Below are 25,601 nucleotides of genomic sequence, written 5' to 3'. Positions count from 1 at the left end.
TGACCTTATTCCAGTTTACAGAATGATGCGCAGCGAGCTATATTGTTTACAAAATCACGCCCTCACAAGTTCTCAACAGAATGATAATAGTATCAGGAAAGTCGAAGCAGCCGTTCCATTATCTCTTAACAAAGTTTTAACAGACAATTTGCCGAACCCATGTCAAGTTCGCAAAATCACCAATAAAGGCACCTTCAACTGGCTTTTCTCGCCCTTGAGAGGAAATCAAATGATAATTTACTTAAAAACAAACTTTACTTCAGGTAAATTGCATTGCATAATATGTAATTCAGGAAAATATACCCAGCATTACTGATTAACTATTGTATTGTATCGTAATTTTATTTTATTTTATTTTATTTATTAGGAGAACAACAGAGTAAAATGTACATAAATTCGATTAAAAACTAACTTACATACTAAACATGCATTTTCCTCCCCAGCAGTTCTTCCCAGCATTGTAAACTGAATTTAACTCAGTTTACAATTATTAATAGACATTTTCTATTGGTAATACTAAAACTAATTTATTCACTTGGTCTGCTTCGTGAATACTCCTAGTTGCTTAGTTACCAAAAAGCCAGGAATTGACGTAAATACATTAGCCAAGTTCCGAGCAATTCAAATGGTATCGGATGTTGTTCCTCCTCGTCGTCCTCTTCCGTGAATCGTATCCATGATGGCTGAGCTGAGGGTCGGGTCCACAAATTGCTTTTAGCTAAATCTCAAGACATATCCGGTTTCCAAAAAACATACCTTTCTATTGCTTGAACTATTAAGCCATTCCCATTGCTAAAAAGCGTTCGAGTTCAAGTTGAGATGAAAATAAATAAGACAATTGTTCGTAAATAGGTACATGACAAGCAACTTACATTTAAACGAAAATAAAAACAAGAAACTTAAAAGGCCCCTTAAATAGCTGGGAGGGCATTGAGTTTTATGAGGAGTTAATAACCTTGTTAGAAACTTTTCTATCTGCACTGTGTATCTTTCAGATTAAGGCTATTCAATATACCTGGACGGCGATTCGTTATTTCGTTAAGATTACAATGATTGGGTACTTGTACCTTTATAAGGTTGTCTTTCTGTTATACAACAGAAAGACTTAATTATCTACATCTACATTATCATTATCTTTTATTTTATTTATAATATTATACTTTTTGTCTACACAAAAAGCTTATTATTATATATAAAATAAAATATACGTATCACTTTTACTAGACATCTGTGGCGTACGCAATTCTCAGTTCCTAAAGTCTCTCAATAAAAAAGTAATTCCCACCTTTTAAACTTTCCTTAAACGTTCCGGCCGGACCTTGTAACATGCATTTATAATGACTCATTAACCTCTCAAACAACTCCCCTTAAGTGCTTTACATGTGAAATGCAAGGCGGTTAATTTGCAAGGCAATTAGGGTTTCACACAACACAATTCAATTTCAATGGTGGACTTCGTTAATGCGAGTGGAAATATAGGTAGGTACGTTTAAGATCGGTTTCCTTAAAGGTTATTCAGTTCATAAATATCAAGATATGTCGTATTTTGAAAGTAATTATATTATCAATAAAATGACTTCAATAGATTCGGCATTTAGGTACTTTGTCATGTGCTTGGCAAGAAGTGGTGCAAAATAGGGCAGAGTGGCGCTCTCTTGTGTCGGAGGCCAAGATCCCTTTTGGGTCACTGGGCCAGTGAAGTAACTACAAAATGTTTTTAGGTTTAATTGGTACTTATTTACTTAATACAGAACCTACGTCTTTGTTTATATCATATTTCTGTTGATGTAACTGATATAAATGATCAGCTGAATACGCTAGTATTGAACCACGGTAGCTTAAAGTTAGAGTCGGTCTTAACTCTTTTGTGAATTTTAAAATATGTAACATTTCTATGAACATTACACTCCTCATGGTATTATATTATACACATTTTTTCTCAACCTTACTTCGCATTTGCGTCAAAGTATTCTGTAAAGGACAATGGTGACTGTACATAAAATAATTTCATTAGCTAAAAGACTCGAGGATCCAAAACACCCTTTATTAGGTCCAAACTTGAAAGGGCTTTATGTTTACGGCCTGTGGCAAAGTGGAAGCAAATTTCGTAATACATGTTACAATGTCGTACACTTTTGCGCTTTTCTGTTTGTAATTAGTCAACTAATGGAACTTTGGATCATTAGGCATGATTATTTGGAAGCATTACATAACCTTTCATTGACGGCATTGGGAATGGTATGTATTTTTAAAGCCGTGTCTTACGTTATGTGGCAATCCGACTGGAAAAAGTTGGTGGAAGGTATTTCAGCCGAAGAAATCTCGCAATCGGAAAGCTTGAATGATGCGTGTATAGAATTGAAGCAAAGCTATACAAACTACGTAAGAATTGTGACATATTTGTATTGGAATGTTGTAGTTTCTACTAACATAACTATGGTTTCGGCGCCGTTTCTAAAATATGCTACAAGTTCAGAATATCGTGAACAGATAAGTAATAGGACGGAGCCATTGCCGCAAATTTTCAGCTCGTGGTTTCCATTTGATAAAACAACAATGCCCGGCTATTCTCTAGCAATATTCATTCACATACTAGTTAATATCCATGGAGGGGGAGTCATCGCGCTTTATGATTCAAACGCAGTGGCTGTTATGGTATTCATCAGAGGCCAACTGGCAATGCTAAGGGAAAAATGCAAACACATCTTTGATGACTATGATTTGGTTAATCAAGAAATAATATTGGGCAGGATTAAGCAATGTCATAGGCATCACAATTTTATCTTGAGGTACTACTTCTTTTAGGGCCACTTGCACCATTCAATAACCCGGGGTTAAACGGTTAAACCTGGAGTTACCATGGTTACCAGTACAATTTGACAAGGGGTTAATGGTTTAACTGGTTAACCCCGGGTTAGTGGGATGGTGCAAGTGGCGCTTAGTATAAGTTTATATATTTTTAGACACATTCAAAAAATAATGCTCACGACAAAAAAAAATGTTACAAAGCAATTACAGAAGGGTATTTTTTCTTACAAATTCATTTTGTGTGCTGCGTTTCAGGCAGAGCTTGTTGTTTAACTCTTTGTTATCGCCGGTGATGTTCCTGTACGTCCTCGTTTGCTCCGGAATGATTTGCTGCAGCGTCATCCAGTTTACTTCGGTGAGTAAAAACAAGAAAATTAAATGAAGTCTCTTGAATTTAATCTTTTAACCGCCATAGAATACGTCATCGAGCGTGCTCGTGTCGCCGGGGGTACGAAGTTACACTAAGTTTTGCCTTATTTATCAGACAGCGGCGAAATGAGCCCGATTTTGTTTGTCTTATATATCAGTCTACGGCGGTTAAAAGGTTAATAAACGGTGGATAATTTTTAGTTCTTATCCTTTTGACATTAGTGTTTGTTAGAAAAATTAACAGAGGTGTGATAAGTTTTATGAATAATACTGAAACAGATTAACTGCGTGCTGGTGTGCAATACCTGACTTTTAGCAACTTACGATAGTTTGATTTTTCTTACAAAATATATAACTTTTAATAAATTCGCCTAAGATATAAATTTGTATGATTTGTATTCAGGAAGAAGCGACAGCCGCGCAAAAAGTCTGGGTGCTTCAATACACTACGGCTCTCGTGTCCCAGCTCTTCCTGTACTGCTGGCATAGCAATGAAGTGGTTGTTGAGGTGAAATGTATAGTTATTTTTGAAGTATTCCTTTTTTAGGGTTCCGTACCTCAAAAAGAAAAACGGAACCCATAAATTATAGGATCAGTTTGTCCTATAAGATTAAGGGTTCTTTTTTTATGGGTTATTACATAACAGAGAAAACAGGCTATATTATTTTACGGGATTACGCCGTACTTCTTTAGATTTCAACTGACATCAATTTTATATTTTCCGCACAAGGTATCATCTACATGTATGATTTAGGTACTCTAAGCTTTGACACGCTGTAGAAAAATTGAAAAGGATGGGGGTAGAATTTTTTTTTTTTTATGGATAATCATTTATTTACAAACAAGATATATACAGTGTATTACTAAAAGAAATTAAAAACTAGCTTAAATCTAAAATAGGCCCTTGAGGCATTGTACCAAGGATGCTGGCGACATTTCCTCGCTGTATCGCAATGCTGATACGTTGTGCGAGGTAGCCGCCAGCTCTTCGGTCACCAGTTACGTCAAGTAGACGCTTCGCGATTTCTGCGAACAACTTATGCGCGCTGGGACCCCATGGACCTAGAGTTTCAACTCCAAATGGTACAAAATGGTACTCTCTACTGAGGCTCTTATATTTGTTACGTTTTAAAATTTCGGCGCTTTCCGCCGCCCCGCCCGCTTTTACATTAGTCCGTTGGAGGTGGGACGGTGCCAGTGTGTCTACGCAGGTAGCATCCCACACTAACATCCGTCCCAAGCTCCAAGGAACTAAGGACACCCCATCGGGCCTCTTGCCATCGTCTCTGAAAATGCCAGTCGGCTCAAGAAGAGTAGGCACATTGATGGTGGCAAGAGACCGACGGATTATGTCACTAAGCGACGCATGTCTCGAAAAGCGTCCTGCACTTTTTTGACAAGATAATCCATGGTGTCCCAGTCGGTCCACGTCCGTGCCACAAGAGCATATGTGTGGCGTACACACCGAAACCCCAAGTCGCAAACCAGTCGCCAGTCTAAGGGAGGCCGGATCCAAGAAAGTACCAGTATTGGGCGAAGGATGGGCATGTAGCCAGTAACCGGCTTCCCGGGCTCCGACCGCCAAAAGCCTCGCGCGATCTGGACCTGTACAGTTGTTTAGCAGAGTATTGTAAGCTAAATCACAGTAAACATTATCCCAGCTCCTTTGTGAATTTGGGTTGTCTGGAAATTGTTTGCCTGGGCAAGCAATTTTAAAAGCATTTTTGGCGTCCTCAAAGCCCGCAATCTCACAGTTTGTGGGCAAAGCCCTTAATATATTTCCTGTGAGACCAGACGTGCTATGAGTGGACGCCAAAAAGGCTGGGGAAGCCACACTGGAAATTTTGCGAATTCCTAAACCTCCAAACCGAATAGGGAGGGACGCTTGAGACCAGGAAGGCTCACTTAGCTGAATGTTTAGAATCGTCTCTAAACTAATTTTGATCAAATCATCTATAGGCGCCAATAAATTTTGATGTTTCCAAAAAGGACAACAGCGGAGCACATATGTAAATTTAGGGACAAAAAGGCAGAATTTGAGAATCACAAGAGCATAATGAGGGCTAATTTCGAGTAAGCGATTCGTGTGACTTTTGAATTTAGTTATAGCGTTAGAAATATAATCGGGAAATGATTCCTCGAATATAGGAGAACTCAGGAGGCAAAGAGAATACTTGTCTACTGATTTGATATTGGGAGTCAGATCGTCAAATTTATTATATTATTATAATTGGGAACTTTAATCTATTTTATATATTTAAGCATTTTCCGATAATCCTACGAGCTCATTTTAAACGCATAAACATAATTATATGAGATACAAAACTTCGCAAACTGCTACTGAAGCAATCAGGGGATGGATTGCGATATATAAATAGAATATAATATCCATTTTCTACCAAATTATCATTAGCATAATACCTATCAAGAATTGAGTATTTTTTGCATTGAACAGTGTCAACGTATGGATGGAGGCGTGTACGAAAGCGAGTGGTGGAAGGGGGATGCACGCATACGCAAGCAGCTGGCGATGCTCGGCGGGAAACTCACGCACAGTGTCGTTTTTAGCGCCGGACCCTTTACCACACTATGTGTGCCTACCTTCATTGATGTACGTTTAATATTTTGAAATGAAATGATTTTTTATTATTATTCAAATAATTACTTAAAAAATCTATTACCTACTTACTTACATAGACAATAAAACCTTACATCTTACATTACTAATATTTTTTTATTTCAGGTAATTAAGGGCTCTTACAGTTTTTTCACGCTTCTTACGCAAATGCAAGAATAATTGCGGCGCTATGTTACATTTACGTTTGTTTACAGTCGACGTCAAAGATATAATATATGACGGAGGCACGGGCGACGGCGATGGGCGTAGTACCTCAATGTATTACTTCACAGCTAAATTAGTATGCTACTAGTGCATGAAATAAGCATTCGGACTTGTTAACCATACTAGCGCCTACTATAGTTCAGTACTAAATGATAAAAAGAACTAATTGCTATTCGAATGCAAACTGATTTGTTGTAAAATAAAAGATCACATGAAACGTTCAAATATTTATTCAAGTCAAGCTAGGCCGGCTCCAACCCTACACCTCTGACCTGAGAAGATTTAGCCCAATATGGGACCGGCAACAAACTCAGCGGGACACATCTTTTCAAAACAACACATTCTTTCTTTATTTCACAAAAGTAAGCTTCTAATGACACATAAGAAATCAAAATAACACATGGAATAAAACACTTAGCTAAATGGATAAAGAACGTTGGATTCTATAAGCTTTCAGAATAATCCTTCAGGTATAAGCCTTCAGGAACGTGGCGAGTTAGGCACTAGGTATGGCTAACGTCCGATCTCTAGCGCGGTCCGATCCAGTCTGCCGGCGGAGCCTCATCGCTCCCGCCTAGAAGTCAAGTTGGCAAACCTGCTCGACCGGTCTACCAACATAACGACAAAACTGCCACCTTGTACCAAACTTCACCCAAGTTAAACAACTTGACATTCCAAAGCCTTCTACCTGTCATCATAGTTCAACAATACGCCAATAGATGGCGTTACTATCTACATTATGAATTTCGTTACAACTTCAATAAAACGTAGCCAAACATTGCTAATAGATTGTATACAGGCGTCTAAAACTATGAACTGTAAGGCTTCAATACGTCCTTCTGGAGTCACGCTCCGACATATATTATATCTTTGACGTCGACTATACATTTTTCCAAATTACACTTTTGTAGATGCAACCTTACTTATTTGTGATAAGGCGAAATATGTAAGCATATCTTTAACGTCGTTTGTACTCATATTACTTCAATTCGTGAAAATATAAAAAGATACACAATTTCACCACCCTCTTCTTGTAATAATTTATTTTTATCACCTATCAATATCGTTCGTCGAATACCCTAAAATGATAAAAGTAGGTACATTAAGATACAAGTGCGAAAAGTAGAAAATTCGCAACGAGTGGCGATAAATTGAAACACGACCGAAGGCAGTGTTTTAAGTCGACAATATTTGTGACTTGTGAATTAACTTTTCGCACGTGTATAGTACAACATTTTACAGTACATATGGCTCTTTAAATTTTCGACATAGGCACGTATTGTGCTAGATACCGCACTAGGGCGGTAACGTAGCACCATATTTACTGTAATATATTTTTCAACACACTTAGATAATCATAAGTCTCATAACGTAGAACTTATTGAACCGCTTTTAGGCTAATACTCCTAGATATTAAACAAGCATTTATTGTATGATAATCCAACAGAGTTAAGAAGGTAACTGATTGCTGAGTAATATAAAAAAAATCTAATATCAAAAATTTAACTAATACCCAAGTTATGTTACTTCCTCGCTAGTGTGTTGAAAAACGTCGTATGAAACGCGTGTGCATGGTCATTCCTTCCCTTCTAGCTCGCGCGCACAATATTGCCTTGTGTGTAATGGCCAACGTAGCACATTTATTGTATCCTAATGTAGGTACTATTTCCTTTTGTTTTAATACCACGTAATAAAGAGAAATAAAGAACTTTGATAATTATATATTTGATATCAATCAAATACAAAAACATTTGATACAAATTGGTATATTGAGAAAAGAAAAATTACACGTTCGAATCAAATGTTTCGTAAATGTTTTCCAAAGGTGACGCAATGTACCATTTAAAATGTATGTAAATGTACAAACATGTATTGTGTCCGTCCCTCCAAGTTAAGAAAATGATAGGTTGAAATCGCTACTAAAAATGTATGTAAGTATAAATAAATTTTGTTGTTTATTAAATTTTCGCTTTACATAACTAACTTAGGTATAAATAAGGTATGTTCGTATTTTGTCAATGTTAGTGTTATCCATATCCTTACATTGCTAGACTTTATTCAGGCACTATACATACTCTAGCCGCTGTTACTAATTCCACGCAGACGAAGTCGCGGGCGAAAGCTAGTATTTGAATAAAATAGTTTAATAATAACTCCCGGAAAGTCATTTTAAATTCGGGTCACGTTTGCTGTGATGAATGATGATTAAAAAAAATATTTTTCTAAGCAAAGTCGTATGATTTTTTAAGTGTTAAGAAATTGTAAAGAAAATTGATGATTACCTACCTACCAATTATTTATACCTATGTATTCCCTAAGTGTATTGAAGCCAATCCGAAAAAAACGTTCAACCACATCACACGACAAGACGTGAGGGAAATGTTGAAAAAATATTTGGCCAGATTGGAAGACCCAAATCATCCGTTGCTCGGGCCCACGCTCTGGGGTCTTCAGAGCTGGGGCATGTTGCAACCAAACAGGGGCATGAGTCGTATCATTTACAATTTGATTCATTTTGCCACTTTTCTATTTTTAGTGAGCCTATACGTCGAACTTTGGTTTATCAGGGAAAACCTGGAACTAGCCTTGAAGAATCTTTCTTACACAATTCTCACCACGGTTTGCGTCGTGAAAGCAGGCACATTTGTTGTTTGGCAGACATATTGGCAAGAAATTATTCAGTTTGTGTCAACATTGGAAAGAAGCCAATTAGAGAAAAAAGACAAGACAACTTGTACAATCATTGCAGGTTATACGAAGTACTCCAGGAACGTAACTTGTTTTTATTGGGGTCTTGTTACAGCTACGGTGTTTACGGTGATATTGGCGCCTTTAGGAGTTTTTTTGTCATCTTCGGAGCAACGCGAACTAATATTGAATGGAACTATTCCGTTCCCGGAAATAATGAGCTCTTGGGTACCTTTTGATAATACAAAGGGTTTTGGCTACTGGTTTCAGATAGTGGAACATACTCTCATTTGTTTCTACGGAGGTGGGATCATTGCGAATTACGATGCTAACACGGTGGCATTAATGTCATTTTTCTGTGGCCAGCTTGAGCTTTTGGCAGCAAACAGTAAGAAATTGTTCAGTGAAGACAGTAAACTTGTCAGTTATTCAGAAGCGATGGAAAGAATAAAACAATGTCATGCGCAACATCTGTCATTGATTAAGTAACGTTTTGCTTTTCTTTATTTATTTATTATTTAATAAGTTATGGATATAGATGGATGCAAATTGATTTATGGATAGGTATTTATGAAGGAAAATATACAAAAAATACCATCTCCTTTATCTTCCTAATTTACATAAGAAAAATTATATTTGGTTTACATAACTTTTAAGTTTCGTCAATTCGTTTCAAGATTATCATCAATATTATTCCAGAAAAAATATAATCACACTTCATAACTAAATTGAATATTTATTTAGAACGCTAATGCAAATCATTTAAATAAAATACGTACATTAAATATAAGTAATTAACCTAATTTTTTTAAGCATGTCATATTTTATTATTTTATTTTATTATTTTTATTATTTTTTATTCTTATTTTAAATTTTTATTTATATTTTCAGGTACTCAAAAATCTTAAATTCTCTGCTGTCGCCTGTGATGTTTGTATACGTCGTCATTTGTTCACTCATGATTTGCGCCATTGCGATTCTCTTGACAACAGTAAGTAATTCAAGCAATTAAATATTGTTATATTGTGTGGTTATAGTATTTAAACAAATGTAAGAATAACACTGGCATATAATATAAATTGTATATTGTATTCAAGGAAATAGTATTACTTTCCATAAAATGCATTTGGATGTTCAACGAGCAGGATTCTATTACAACGTAGGAGTAGCGGAAGTAAGATAATTTTAATATAGAATGAAAATCGCGGTGCAACTTCAGTTTACGAATAGTTTTATAATAATAGTAGCCTACCTATTATCTAGTGAAATTGGAAGCGTCAGGAGGTTTATAATGTGTTAATATTTAATTTAAATATTTATTTAGGTTTAATTCTGTATAATTGTCTAGTCAAAGTGAAATAACGTGAAAATGAATAAAGGATGACTCACGCTAGACCGGCTCGTGCCCAAGCTGAGGCGTCCAACATGTCCGTCCGTCCAACAACATTTTCTTTGACGTTTGATCGGTGATCCCGTGGTGCTTTCTATAGAAACGAAGCGCCGGAATCTCCGGGTCGGCCTGCGGATATATTTTTTGTCGTCTTTCAAACCGAGTGGGTTGTATATACAGTGAAACCTGGTTAATTGGCACCTGGATAAATGCAAAACCTCAATAATTGCAACCAAAGGTCCGGTCCCGGTCCTTTGAGACCAAAAGGCCTCTATAATTGAAATTTTGGAACCTCTATAATTGCAATTTAGATTTAATTGCTTTTCGTAATTTTGCCTCTGTAATTGACCACATCGTAACTAAGACCTCTATAATTGACACTGTGCTAAAAAAATCCGTTACTTTAGCTCTTCTCATTACCTCTATTATTGAAACCAGTCTTACTTATTACCTCTATAATTGAAAGCATGTAGACTTGTAGAGAGCAGAAACAATATTTTAATAGCAATCATAATTTTATTTCAAATCTTCATCCAGAAGTTAATTTATTTATTGGCTATCTGTCACAGAGTGTAGTAAGGTAGTTTTGATTAAATCAAAAACATAAGTATGCTTATTACATTCCAATTAAAATTTCTTCTGCAATTCAAGGGATATATTTTAAACCCAAATGACTATAAGAAAATAAAGTAGTAATTAATGTAGTGTACAAGTGCAAGTTACATAATATATAGACCAGAAACCCAGAATGTAAGCTTATAAATCTTCTTTCAATGGTTATTTGCACCTCCATATAAAAGCAATTTGTCAGAACGCAACCTCTATTAATGAGAACCTCTATAATTGACACAACGATTTTTTGAACCTCGTTAATTGGCACGACCTGCTTAATTGGAAAACCTGGTTAATTGACAAAAAATTGCCGGTCCCTTGAGATTGCAATTATCCAGGTTTCACTGTACTGGAAAACAAACATTAATCATTATAATAAGTACTTTAAATATCACGACTGTGATAAAATTCTCATACCGCCCCGGTGTTTGCAGGAGGGGACGACAACTATGCAGCGCATGTGGGGAGCAGAGTTCCTGGCAGCACTCATCGCGCAACTATTCTTATATTGCTGGCATAGCAACGAAGTGTATTTTATGGTGAGCCTTCATCCATTGTAGGAGCTCGCGTAGCTAACATTTTTGCATTTACGTACCGCGCTTATTATGTTTTGTGAGATATTAAGTTACGTTGTTAGCTTATTTGATTACCTATACGAAATATCGAGAAACGTACCACAGGTGTTCATATAATACAAGATAGCCAGCTTTACTAAACTTCTCAACATTTACAAATACGACGTGGTTTTTCGGAAACGACCATCAGAAAAAAAAACATTAATAATTTAATAAGTCCTTTTTCTAATATTTACAACCTGAAGATAAGAAGACGCTTTTACTGGAACAAGTACTCATTATTTCTAATAATGAGCGTAAAGTACTGAATGTCATCGAGGAATATCATCAATTTTGCATTATTTCGACTTTTCTTGTGGGAGCGCTCTTAATGTTTTCAATCTTAAGTGGTATTAGATAATCCAAAACTGACTGTGTTGTTGGTCAAATACAACTATGAACATGAGTATTGTACACAACTACAAGAAGATGAACTACCTTATTAGTTTCAGTGCTTGACACAATCTATCAAACAAAAAATATGTATAGTTGTCATATAAGAATAAAGCTAAATGGTTTAAAAGCTCTCTGGTTTGTCACTTGAGTTGCTGCTACAAGATAAAAAGTTATATGTCATCGGTATAAGTAAAAATTATACGATTTTTTCCAGAGCGAACGCGTAGATAGAGGTATATATGAGAGCGAATGGTGGCGATGTGGGGTCGACTTGCGTCGGTGCGTCGTGCTGCTGGGCGGGCAACTGCGGAAGACCATCATATTTGGAGCTGGTCCTTTCACAAATCTCACTATTGCTACTTTTGTTGCGGTATGTGTTCTCTTGAAGCGGGGCTCCGTCTAATTAAATTGTGAAGTAAAATGTTTTTGGAAAAGAAACACTTAGTGCGGTGGGAATATGGTAAAAATAAATAAAAATAAAGTGGTACCACGGTTAAAACGCGAATATTTCGCACAAACGATGATTCGCTCAAACGGCAAATCGTATAGTCGTGCATCGCCTAATAATGTTTCGCACGAACAATAGTTCCCACAAATGAGATGTCGTACAATCGTACATCGCCTAATCATACGTCGCACTAACAATACTTCGCACCAGTGTGTGTCGCAATCCCGTAGTAAACCCGAAGATTTCTGGCCAGTGGGTATTAGTGACCCTGCTTATGAAGCCGATGGTCCCGGGTTGAAATCCTGGTACCGACGGGCATATATTCATGTGATGAGCACGGATATTTGTTCCTGAGTCATGGGTGGTGTTATTCCACATTTTTAAGTATGTATTTATATAATATACCTATGTATTATATACATATATCGTTGTCTAAGTATACCCACAAACACAAGCCTTATTGAGCTTATTGTGGGACTTTCAATTTGTGTAAGAATGACCAGTAATATTTATTAATTATTTATTTATTTATGTGGATGAGAATATGGAACTGCGTAATATTTTCTACATTTAATATGCTGTAATATATTCTATTGATTTCAGATTCTCAAAGGATCATACAGCTACTACACATTGCTGAGTAAAAATGAAGATTAGATTCATAAAGCACCGTAGAAAATCAAAATAGAAAAAATAAGAGAGATAAGAAGAAATAGAATGAGAGATACAATACATAGAGGTAGAAAAAATAGCTCTAGAGAAATAGAAAGGTGCTATAAATAATTTAATATTTTTTTATTTACTTCACTTATATTACCTTTAAAAACTTGGAAGGAAGCTGTTGCAATTATTTTCCAATGATTTTATTGAAGGACTTCTGTACAAAAGCACATTTATTTACGATTTATAGTTATTAAAGATTAAATATTGTGTGTCGAAATAACAAATTGTAGCCTATTTTAGGCGCAGCGTAATTTATTGCCTTAGAAGTTCAGGATAGATGTCATTGTTAGAATATTGTGTAACTTAAGACTGCGATATACATATTTAAGTAATAAGAACAAAGCTACCTTAGTACAAGCTTGCTTTGCTTGGTTGGGGCTAGTTTGATCTGTGTAAGATGTCCCCTAATATTTATTTATTTAATCAAATCGAAATTTGTGTTAAATATGAATACCGCAGAGAAATTAGTAGCACTTCAGATGATGGATAGTTTAGAAATAAAAGAATAGGCCCACATTTATTACAAATATTTAGTATCCAAAGGAAAGAGTAGGCGCATAAGGTAGATTGGAAATTTCAAAAAATAACTACATACAAAGGAATACCTACAAAATAATTCATCAAAAATTGGTGACGACCGATTCCAAAGAAGAAGAATGCAAATTGACATATTTTTCGGAATTGTGTATAAAATATAAGTACCTACAATGGTGAAATTCTTAAGGTACTTACATAATAAATATGTGCCAACAAATTAAATATTACGAGAATGGCACACATAACCCGTTATACAACAATAGTCATCATTAAGATGACCAACATTTTCTGCTAAGATATAACTCCGGGAAGCTGTTAGACTAGCGTAGGATTGATTCTGAAAGCTGCCTTGAAAGCCATCGACTAACTTGATCGTTAAGGAAAGCTCTCGGCGCTTATGGATGCTGTGATGAAGTTATCGGTTGCAAGCCGCATCTTTTGCGCTCTTATTTGCGATGTTAAAACGAAACAGCAGCTGAGATTGAAACATTTCAGGTAAATGGGTGGATCAACTATTTCTTGTTGTTATTCTGTCTGGTCAGCAATGAGACAATAGTAGCATAGATTGTTAGAAGAAATTGTACACCACCTTCTTCTGACATGCTTTGTGGACGACCCTCAATGGAAAGGGTTTATAAGTATCACAAAAAAGCGTGTTTGGTGAATTTAAATGCCTAAAAATCAGATTTTAAAGAGTGACCCTCCTGGGTAACGTAACCATGGCAACGAGTGACAAGAAAAAGTTGATTCACCCAAATATACCCGTCTCGGTTACGGAAGCGGCTCCTAAAACTAGTGCGATAAGGACAAGGCGAAAAATCCTGCGCAAAAATCGTACTCGACTGTTTCCTCCTCCAAAACTTAACCAATCGTAACCAAATTAGTAAATCTAAATGATTAATGAAATTATCTGTGTCGGACCGTTTTTCTTTTTTGACTAATTGATATCAGTTTTGAATACCACGCCTCTCATTGTGGCATAGTCAATTAGGCCATTTTGGCCATTTTTGAAGAGCTCTAGCACGGAGCACGAAGGAAACAGTCGAGTACGTTTGTATGGAGAAATGACCACTCCTGTTGCCTCTTAATATCAAAACTACAAAAATGAAATAAAACACATAGTCTACCTAATGTTGGAATATCTCATGTTAGGTAACCTTCCTTTCTGGAAGCCTTAAACACACTTTAGTTTTCCATCACTACACTACAAATGCAAGCATGTTAAAAATTGATTAAGGGAAATATTGCGAGCAAAAACTTATACAGAGTAATTAAACGAATGTGTAAAAATGCGTTTGTGAACAAATGCGATCATAAAAGTCGCTATCCAGAAATAGTAAGACAAGGAAATTAAAAAAGTGAGAAAATTTGCGACTATGAATAACGGCGAAAAGAAAATTATCTGCAAGGAATAACTGCGTTTGGGACACTCATCTAACAAATCGTTCTAGCGTGAGTCATCATTAAAGTAAAATAAAAGTCATGAGGTCATGACACTCATATTAATTTCGTTTAATTATGAAAATAATTAACCCGTAGCAAACAACCTAATTAACATCAAAGTGAAACCTAAGTGTATATTGTCGGGCGAGTTAAAAGAGTTATTAAACTAGATTTTCGCAATATGAGTTTAAAACATAACCCGAACTTTACAGTGTCAACAAGCAATTTTGAAAACGTAGGTTAATAAATACAAAATTTATTCAAGTATTACATTTTTAACTCTACTTGAATATATGATTTTTGAAGTTTGAAATGAAATTGCTATCTAGGTAAGTACTTCAATTATTTATCAACACATAATCATAAATATATAATTAATAAGAAATATTTTCAATAATAATACATATTTATATTGTTTTTTATTTCAAAATGAGGAATCCATAGTTTGTGTTCAGCAACGCAGGCTTCGTAAATTACTACAACCTAGGCACTAAGTACCTACACTGTTTAAGATACATTACGAAGTCAGATGTTATTCTAACACACTACATTAATAGGTACTTTGATTGGAAAAATTGAAAATCATAGTCAATGGATAGAAACGAAAACGTAATCTGAGACTCAACGAGTCCATAAAAATCTGACCTTATCACGTAAACGGCCATCTTAATTGCATCAAAGATAAGTCGCAAAATCACAATCTTCTCCGGAATTCTTGCTTGATCCCGCCCTAACTGGATTGGGCTGGATTTATCCTATTCTCGACGTTATGATTCAGTGGTAAAATGACTTATATCATAATAAACACGAGTACTGAGTAGGTCACGCTCTTGTTCGCCAAATGCTGTTTGTTTTACGGTTTATTATTTAAAACTGAATAAATTTTCAGTTGCTTATGACATTATGTATTTGAAGCGTCTCAGTGTTAAATCCTAGGTTAAACCCGACCGCAAATACGTGACTTGGAATACATGTGAGTTGGCGTTTTGTTTGTGTCAATTTAACATTGTTTTACCCTTCATAATAATCTCTAAATATATACATACATGATGGTTACAATACACTCTATACTTTAATACTCATAAAATAATCCTTACAAGTTAGATCTTCATTGTTTTAAAGAGAGCGCATCGGAAGCGCATCGGAAGACCAGCGCTGGAAGCCACCAGCAATATGCTGAGATGAGGCCATTTCCTGGCACTTTAATCTTATTTTGTGCTTTCTTTCATAGTATTGTCTGTTCTTACGAATAAATTATATTCTATTCTATTCTATTCATTACTTAAGGGAGACCCATCTCTTGATTCTTATACTAAGGTGTATTGGCCATCATCCTCAATTTATGAGTCTTACCTCCTATAAATATGTATCAAATAGGTTATAAATTTTTTATGAGATACTTACTTTTGGAAGGTATGTGAATTTATCTTTGGAAGGTTACGCAAATTCTCAGTTACTCGTAAGTATCGAAAATGTAGTATTTCTATAACCAGAATTATTTTTTTATTATATTTGTGAATGTAAAACGATATATTCTTAGTCCAAAGTAATTTACAAAGCGAGCAAATTTACATCTGCATGGGATAAGTGTTTAGGTTACTAAAAGTTAATAGACATATTTCCCATGCGAAGCCGCGGCGCGGGTCGCTAGTATTTACTAAAACAAGAAATAATTAATGTTTCAAACGTTCCTCGCAACCTGGATAACTTGATAAAATCGTAAATCATATAGGTACTCCTAAGTCATTTAATAATGAAATGAAAACTGTACTTTTAACCATAATATGTGTTTCGTCGTCAAGCAGCGCATTAAGTTTTAAAATATAACTACCTATAACAAAAAATATTATACGCGTATTAACTAATTGTAGATAAGTATCTTTTGGGTTAAAAAAACACAGTACATAAAACCTAGGTAATAAAATACCTACGTAAGACCCGGCTAAGTAAAACAAAAATCAAAAAACTACATTGGCGTTATTCGCGTTACTACTGGCCTGAATTAGCTATGAATCGTTTCGTTTGTCTTTATATGTCATTTTGACTTATGTATTTGTTTAGAAAGGGTTTAAAACATAATTTAACTAAATCAGGCCCGTAAAATTGTATGAATGTAAAGGGGACAAATGCTTAATTAAAACATAAATCAACACGTGAATGAGACAAAAGGCTAAACAATTCACTCACGTGCACAATATGAGTTTGATTAACTACTCCCTAAAAAGAGGGTCTCATCCCATAGGCTTTAAAGAGGGTCTCATCCCATATTAAACTATTCAAATAAAGAATTGGGCGAAGTTTGATAGCTATTAGCGTACTAAACATCAACATTGTTGAAGTAGACTTAGGAGAGTGAAAACAAGAAACTTGTTTTAGAAACAAGAAACTAGAAGACTGACAATTAACGACACGAAAATGACTTAGCCGCCAAATTGAAAACCTTGTACTTTGTTATAAAAGGAAAGTTTTCTTATTTCATCATAATTTATAAGCAAGTTAAAGTGCCTACACACTCAGAATTGACTTTAAGTTAAAACTATGATAAACTTTATTTTCAAGTATTTACGGCAATTCGCACAAAAACGTTTTTTTGAGCTCGTCAAGGCTTGTGTCATTTTGAATGTAAGTATATATAGTTAGTCAAGTCATTTCCGTCAGTAGAAAAAAGCGGAAAATTTTAAAAATGTAGGCGCGACTTACGTCCCATAAATATAGAAACGTTGAATTTATCGCCTTTTTCTACTGACAAAGTGGTTTGACCGGCTATTGCAGGACTTGAGCAATGAGCAGTGAAATTCATTAATATAGACAAAATTTGACATTTAAAGTCATCTGAATTTACGGTAGTTCTTCTTGCATTGATTTAGAAATTAATTATATATTTAAAATATTAACTTTTAACAAAGTCTCTCCGAAAGGCTTAAAAATAACTAGGTACCATTTTTTGTACACAATGTGTTTTGCTAAGATAAAGTAGAATTCGTTTTCTTACTCTATTGTTCAAATTTGGCACCGTAGGAAACAATCAGAAAGCGGATGCCAAGTTTAGAATATAGGTCACCTAGCACAAGTACTTTTTTTAAATAATAAAGTAAGTACCTAGGTAACTAGGTACAAAAAATGAACTTAAGTGATAATCGTAGAGAAGAAAAATATTATTTAGTGTCCAGTTATACATATGTTTACGTTGCTACCTACTTTAACTTTCCTGAGACCGCTATTATTGAACTTTTCCTAGTCCCTTTTTGAACAATGTTACAAAATAGAAAACACGCACGAAATGAACAATAATTTTGCCTGTTTCCAACCTTTGGTATAGAAAGCCGGCTTTTGGTTAACTAAGTTTTAATACGATTGAGATTTACATAACAAGCTAAATTTTGTGTAAAACAAACGCCAAAGTAATAAATAAAACGGTCATTGCTGAGAAACTTCAGTATTAAGAGCTAATTGAAACGGGTTAATTTTATTCCATTTACAACTTTGACTATCTTTTTATTATTCCTGATGATATGTCATTCGCGAGTAAATACGAGTAAGTTGCATTGTTTTATTTCTATGAATAGATTACAGTGAGTATATGAAGGTTAACATATATACAAAGTATTTTATTTGCTCATGTAGGTAAAATATTTACCACTTATGAAGATTTTTCTACGTTCCTAACTACATTTTTCTCAACACTGTATATTGTATTATTATTTTAAAATATAGGTACATTAAAAATAATTACTTTAAAAAAATGTTACTTATAGACAATAAAATCTTAGATATTTTTTCCGGTAATTACAGTTACAGTTTTTTCACGCTTATTACGCAAATGCAAAAATAACTGCGTCGCTATATTTCATTAATCTTTGTGTAGTCACATTACTTCCATTTGTGAAAAGAAAATAAAAAACACAATCTCACCACCCTCTTGTAATTCCTTTTCATCTTCCATTATCAATATCGTTCGTGGAAGACCCTAAAATGATGAAATATTTTTCCTTTCGTTTTAATACCTAACAGAGAAATAAGGTTCTTTAATAATTACATATTCAATGATATCAACCATTTGGAAAAAATATTGCGATAAATTGATATATCGAGACATGAAAAATTGCACGTGTGAATAAAATACATGTTTCGTATTTGTTTTCCAAAGGTGACGCAATGTATTATTTAAATGACATGTGTCCGTCCCTCTAAGTTAAGTAATGATAGGTTGAAATCGCTACAAAAAACGTGTAAGTAGATTTCGTTGTTTGTAAATTTTTGGCATTACTTTCATATAACTTCTGTCCGTATTTTGTCAAGATTGGTATTATATTACAATAAAGTTAACCACCAGAACCAAACAAAACCAGAACCAATAAACCAGAGGAAAGTTAATATAAAGTTAATATCATGATGTCGAAATAAGATACAATGTTTAATATTTTTCTAAGCAAAGTCGTATGATTTTTGAAGTGTTAAGAAATCGTAAAGAAAGTTTGATGAATACAAATTATTTCCTTTCACTTAGTAAAATGAAGTCAATCCTAAAAAAACGTTCAACTATACATCACACGGCAAGACGTAAGGGCAATGTTAAAAAAATATGTGGCCCGATTGGAAGACCCAAATCATCCGTTGCTCGGGCCCACGCTCTGGGGTCTTCAGAGCTGGGGCATGTGGCAACCAAACAGGGGCATGAGTCGTATCATTTACAATTTCATTCATCTTGCCGCTATACTATTTGTAGTGAGTCAATACGTCGAACTTTGGTTTATCAGCGCAGATCTGGAATTAGCTTTGAGGAATCTCTCTGTGACAATGCTCAGCTCGGTTTGCGTCGTGAAAGCAGGCACATTTGTTGTTTGGCAGACATATTGGCAAGATATTATTCAGTTTGTGTCAACATTGGAAAGAAGCCAATTAGAGAAAAAAGACAAGACAACTTGCACAATCATTGCAGGTTATACGAAGTACTCCAGGAACGTAACTTGTTTTTATTGGGGTCTTGTTACAGCTACGGTGTTTACGGTGATATTGGCGCCTTTAGGAGTTTTTTTGTCATCCTCAGAGCAACGCGAACTGATGTTGAATGGAACTATTCCATTCCCGGAAATAATGAGCTCTTGGGTACCTTTTGATAAAACAAAGGGTTTTGGCTACTGGTTTCAGATAGTGGAACATTCTATCATTTGTTTCTACGGAGGTGGGATCGTTGCGAATTACGATGCTAACACGGTGGCATTAATGTCATTTTTCTGTGGACAGCTTGAGCTTTTGGTAGCAAACAGTAAGAGATTGTTCAGTGAAGACAGTAAACTTGTCAGTTATTCAGAAGCGATGGAAAGAATAAAACAATGTCACATGCATCATATATCATTGATTAAGTAACGTTATGCATTTTTTATAACAATATTATTTTATAGTTTTTGTCCTTAACTTGGGTTTTAAAACTAAATATATTTTTAGATACTCAAAAATCTTAAATTCTCTGCTATCGCCTGTTATGTTTTTATACGTCATTATTTGTTCACTAATGATTTGCGCCAGTGCGATTCTCTTGACAAAAGTAAGTACCTACCTCAAGTAATAAATACCATATTGTTGTAAAGTAGGTATGGTTAAATTAAGTTTTTTTTAACAACATAACTCGTTTAATTATACAAAAATGTAAAATTTAGTTAAATTAAGTTGACAAATTTAATAATTGTCGAAAAACGTAATTATTTGTATCGTTTATATAAACTTAAAACTATTTAACTGAAACGAAATTAAATTTGGTGCAATTATCACACCTATAATAAAAATATTATAATAAATACCACCCCGGTGTTTGCAGGAGGGGACGACAACTATGCAGCGCATGTGGGTAGCAGAATACCTGGCAGCACTCATCGCGCAACTATTTTTATATTGCTGGCATAGCAACGAAGTGTATTTTATGGTGAGCCTTCATCCATTGTAGGCGCCCGCGTAGCTAAAATATTTGCATATCTATACCTGGCATTTATTATGTTTTACGAAATAAGTATTAAGTTAGAATACACGAAATATAAAAAATATATCATAAGTAAAGTAAAATAATAAAATGGCTAAAATATAAAACTTATAATGACATAGAGAAAATAATATCTAGAAACTAATTTAATCGTATTTAATTCATTCACTCACACATACACAATCAAACACAGGCATGATACCTACAGTACTGTTATTGTAATTCTAAATTTTATGTTTCATTGTATCTAATGTTAATAGCATAATAAAATAAAATAAACTAACTGTAAGTTACCTATAGTTAATACGAGTATTTACAATACTTAAAAAGAGGTACAAGCCCAATTATGGAAAAATTGTATGCTACCAAATAAATAATTTTAACTTTAATTTTAATTTTAATTTTTAATTTTAAGTAGATATTAATTTCAATTGACGTTTTCAATTGTAAATGTTGTACACAACTACTAGAAAATGAACTTCTTTATTGGTGGTTAATGCTTGGAACATTTTTTGAAACAAAATATATGGGTATCATATAGGACAGAATAAAGAAAGGGGGAAAGGATTGAACCAGCGTCTTCAGCATTTGCGGCTAACGCTATAGCCTCTACGACTAATACTACTGAGTATGCAAATCATTATTTGGCTGCGGTTTTCTGTAAGGTGGAGTGGTGGGTACTTCCCCAGTTGGGCTCTGCTCTAGATCTGGAATGACATCCGCTGTGCTGTGCCCTGCCACACAAAGCGAGACGACATTTATAGTACCCATACCTCTCTTTTGGATGTACATATTTTAAGGTCATACCTGGGTCCACATATAGGTTATAGGTGTAAGTAAATGTTATCCCGATTATTGTTTTTCAGAGCGAAAGCGTAGATAGAGGTATATATGAGAGCGAATGGTGGCGATGTGGCGTCGAATTGCGTCGCTGCGTCGTGCTGCTGGGCGGGCAACTGCGGAAGACCATCATCTTTGAAGCTGGTCCTTTCACAAATCTCACTGTTGCTACTTTTGTTGCGGTATGAGGCTTACTAATAGGGATGATGACACATGTTGAACTTTATGACAAAATCTAGTAAAATAGATAGCAAACGAGCAACTTATCACAGTAATGTGGATATTAAAATAAAATATTGAAAAATTACAAAAATACATGACCTGAAAGTTTCAAAATTTAAGTTTTTTTTTAACCTCCAATAACGATAAAAGTAAGGGTACCATTAGATTCCTTACATTTCATCCAAAAAAATATTGTATAGCAACTATATACATAAACGCAATATTTCACCGACAAAAACGCAATTTTCTTGTTTTGTCCATACTACAAGATGGGCTTCCAGAGACCTTGACGTCACGTTCCCTTACCGTTTTGTTTAGGGCGTTTCGCGAGTGAAGTGTGACTGTCGGCCTTTGACTACAATTTCTGACTTTTGTGTTACTTTAATGCAATGGGTCCCACATAGACATTTGATCCTAAAAACAAACCCGATCGATTGATACCATAAATGAAAATTAGTCATGTAGCCTATTAAGTAAATTTTGTAATATTGAGGTCAAGAGAAATTCGCAAACAGTTTTATGATGTGCAAGGGACAATACAATAAATGTTAACGACGTTATAAGTACCTATCACATTTTCCTTATTTAAGTCTAAAGTACTGAAAAGCCCGCCTTTAAGGCTGTAGCGTAAAAATTAGCTTTAGATTCCCTTAACTTTGCGACGTCTACAGGAAAGATGCCAACGAGTTAAGCACATCACCTACTTTAAAATGTGTATGACCCTTATATATAAACTGAACGTTATTAATTTTATTTTGACTACCTAGATATACCTACTATTCATGTGAATGTGAATATAGAATATTATTTTATACATTTAATATGCTAAATTAAGTATATTGATTTCAGATTCTCAAAGGATCATACAGCTACTACACATTGTTAAGCAACAATGAAGATTAGATTCATAAAGCACCGTAGATGAACAAAACAAAATAAAAGAAATAGAATGATAGACAGAATACATAGAAAAAATAATAATAAAGGTAGAAATAGAAAAGTGCTATAAATAATTTAATCTTTTTTTATTTACTCCACATAAGTACTTACCCTTTAAAAACGTAGAAGCTGTTACAATTATTTTCCAATTTACATTTTAGAAGGAGAAAGATTTACAATAGGTGTATTTATTATGAGAAATTTAATACTAGATAGTTATAAATATTGATTATTAGACAACGCAAATCAATTGCTGCTTTGGTTATGGATTAAACTTTTTAATTTTGAATAGTTTAAATCCCGGTCGGTCCATACAATTCGCTTTTATGAACATAATTTGAATTACATGCTATAGGTATTTAAAGAGAAAAGATACCATCACTTCTTGCTCCACACGTTTTCATTTTTCATATTACATAATAATAACGATTTAATCTTTATATAAAAATAATAATGATTTGTCTTTCATGTCAATAGATGTTTGTACCTACTTACCTTTTTATAGGTAATATTTGTATTTTTTTGCTAAACCATCTAATCTCCACCTTTTTAAATTCTCAATTTGACAGTAAAAAAAGTCGATTTCTCAATATAGGTATCTATCCTCCTGAGCCCCGCTTGTCATTTTTGCAGTTTTGAATTTGGAACCTTGTACCTATTTTATTTTAATCCAAAATTCGATTTGGATTAAAGCCTTTATAAAGGCCTCAGGGACTCAGGAGGCTACATATATACTTAGTGTTAAGTTTACGGAAAACAAAGGGTTTTTATTAGCTGCATGTCCAATTTGGCAGGGAAATAGTATCTGGAACAGAGGAATCTGGTTTACATTTTATTTGTTACGGAATGTACCCTGTTGTTTGAATTAGGCATCATATTTTCACAACACATGCACCAGTTGTAAATACATACAACTTTTTATTTTCTAATAACTTCCAGACTTTCATTTATCGTTAGGTTATAAAGTTTATTTTCGGGCTTCAAGCTGATTTGCTCTTTTTTCTTACTTACAACTAATTTTATCAATCCCGTCTTATTTAGTTATTTATTTTTAATAAAACATACTAGATATCTTACAGACAGAAGAAAATATAATATTCATAAATTCGAGGACACCATTCGCAACGTAAAAGCAAATAAGTCAAGCATCGCTTTTAATGAAAGCCGCCGGACGGAAGGCGAAATCGCGAACGTCATTTCACTAATGCCTCACCATCCAAATCGAGTTGCAAGCCATCGGAGTGAGCTGGGGCGAAGCTAGTGCTGCTGAGGAATGCGTGGCCTGAGCACATGAGTCTTCATTTCTGCATTTCTGAGGTGCCTTGGACCGGTAAGAGGAATGTGCAAGGTCGTATGGTCGTGCTTATCTCAAACGCAGGTCACAGTTACGAAATACTTTCATTAGTGTTCCGATGAAATACATACCTAATGTAAAAAACAAAGCTATGTGGCAACAATCAAGTTACCTATGAATTATGTTGTAATATTGTTTTAGTAAAATGCTGAAGAGGGAAAACTTAAGACAATATTCCTTTGATTTATGTGAGTCGTATCTCGATCGCCTAGTTCAAGTATCTCTGGACTTTTCCTATAAATATAAAGAAAGAATCTAATAATTCTGTATAACGCAATAAACATACTTTACTTATACCTGTTTTATTGCGGTCGTTTTCTTTCCTCCCTGTGGAATGTTTTTTCTGAGTTTATTATACTTCTGGCGAGGACATAGGGAAATATGTAATACTCGTAAGTTTAGAGTGCTCACTCTACATATGTACTTTTGGTCACCCTTCCTTAATTTCCCCATTACTAATAATTTTTACGGGAGGTATATTGAAACAATGTATTAAACTATAAAACTTAAAAGCTAAATATAAAAATAAATAATACTAAACTTAAAAAAAATAAGAAAAAATATGCCCCTGAGCCATACACAAAAAATTAATAGCCACAACCGTATACAGGACTACTTCTGAAAATTTAAGTCGATTAAAAGTGACGACCTAAACCTATATAAAATACCTAATTTTCCTCTAACTCTTTCAAATTGATTAAAGTTCACGAAGGAACGGAATAATTTAGGATGTCACTATAAAGAGTAATACCTCTATAAATCTCCGCACAAAATGCGATTACTTTAATGGAATGTCGACCTTAAGCTTTTTGCGTGTTATCTACTGTTTTGGATATAAACATCTTCTGAGTTTAGTCTTCGGTATCTTCGGAATAATTCGTGTAGGTTTATCTTATCATACAAAGTATAGGCAAAATACTCTTAGGACAAGGTCTATTTTATTAAACCCTTGACGGGATATATTATAACAGAGTGACTAAAATATAGTATAATTTTCTTTTCTTTACGGTAAAAATTGGTGCTTTTTCAACTATTTCATATATTTTAGTAGGTAATTTTGTACTGTTTTTGTGCAAGAAAGCTTTGAAATAAATTCTTCAACACAGACTAAATACAATTTCATATTATTGCAGAAATAGCACGAATCTTGGCATAATCTTACTTTACGGTGTCACAAAGTTTATCGCTTAGTCATGAATTGCGCGTGATCTTTCAAAATTATAAATTATAATTGTAATATTTTTGCATAATATTTCGACTAGTGAATTAAACATTCAATCAACTTGGTCTTAATCTTCCAGTTAATTTGAATATCTCCATGATTTGCATTTTGACTACTTAATGCGTTGACCAATTAGCAAACGGAACAAACAATTCGTAAGATATCTAATGACTTAGTTAT

General features: G+C 34.4%; 2 protein-coding genes and 1 long non-coding RNA gene across 4 annotated transcripts in view; all 3 read left to right on the top strand.

Annotated features, from left to right (window-relative positions):
* Positions 1-25,601, top strand: part of LOC134662201 (uncharacterized) — a 216,802-nt gene that overhangs the window by 129,237 nt on the left and 61,964 nt on the right. The gene's annotated exons all lie outside the window — the stretch shown is intronic.
* LOC134659824 (odorant receptor 22c-like) lies at positions 1,947-22,903 on the top strand. 2 transcript variants are annotated; one of them, XM_063515566.1, is made up of 9 exons: positions 1,947-2,789; positions 3,064-3,163; positions 3,581-3,685; positions 5,633-5,788; positions 20,019-20,233; positions 20,316-20,415; positions 20,686-20,790; positions 21,711-21,866; positions 22,756-22,903. In XM_063515566.1, the coding sequence occupies exons 1-9, from the start codon at positions 1,984-1,986 to the stop codon at positions 22,807-22,809; spliced, it is 1,797 nt and encodes a 598-aa protein (XP_063371636.1). In that variant the 5' UTR covers positions 1,947-1,983; the 3' UTR covers positions 22,810-22,903. The 2 variants fall into 2 exon arrangements, with proteins under 2 accessions (XP_063371636.1, XP_063371698.1); XM_063515628.1 differs by having other exon boundaries at positions 2,266-2,382.
* On the top strand, positions 8,334-12,866 carry LOC134659989 (putative odorant receptor 85d). The gene is made up of 5 exons (XM_063515720.1): positions 8,334-9,192; positions 9,599-9,698; positions 11,144-11,248; positions 11,934-12,089; positions 12,771-12,866. Exons 1-5 carry the CDS (start codon positions 8,399-8,401, stop codon positions 12,822-12,824), a joined length of 1,209 nt encoding a protein of 402 aa, XP_063371790.1. The 5' UTR covers positions 8,334-8,398; the 3' UTR covers positions 12,825-12,866.

The sequence above is a fragment of the Cydia amplana genome, chromosome 1 (genome assembly GCF_948474715.1).
Source record: "Cydia amplana chromosome 1, ilCydAmpl1.1, whole genome shotgun sequence".
NCBI lineage: Eukaryota > Metazoa > Arthropoda > Insecta > Lepidoptera > Tortricidae > Cydia > Cydia amplana.
Note: the sequence above shows the minus strand (reverse complement) of the source record. Positions and strands in the feature narration are given on the sequence as shown.

Bases quoted from the DNA above. Each gene is read 5' to 3' on its own strand.
- LOC134659989 (XM_063515720.1), top strand. From the start codon at position 8,399: ATGTTGAAAAAATATTTGGCCAGATTGGAAGACCCAAATCATCCGTTG. The intron at 9,699-11,143 runs GTAAGTAATTCA...CGGTGTTTGCAG, and splicing joins TTGCGATTCTCTTGACAACA to GAGGGGACGACAACTATGCA. The intron at 11,249-11,933 runs GTGAGCCTTCAT...GATTTTTTCCAG, and splicing joins GCAACGAAGTGTATTTTATG to AGCGAACGCGTAGATAGAGG.
- LOC134659824 (XM_063515566.1), top strand. From the start codon at position 1,984: ATGGTGACTGTACATAAAATAATTTCATTAGCTAAAAGACTCGAGGAT. The intron at 20,234-20,315 runs GTAACGTTATGC...ATATATTTTTAG, and splicing joins CATCATATATCATTGATTAA to ATACTCAAAAATCTTAAATT. The intron at 20,791-21,710 runs GTGAGCCTTCAT...ATTGTTTTTCAG, and splicing joins GCAACGAAGTGTATTTTATG to AGCGAAAGCGTAGATAGAGG.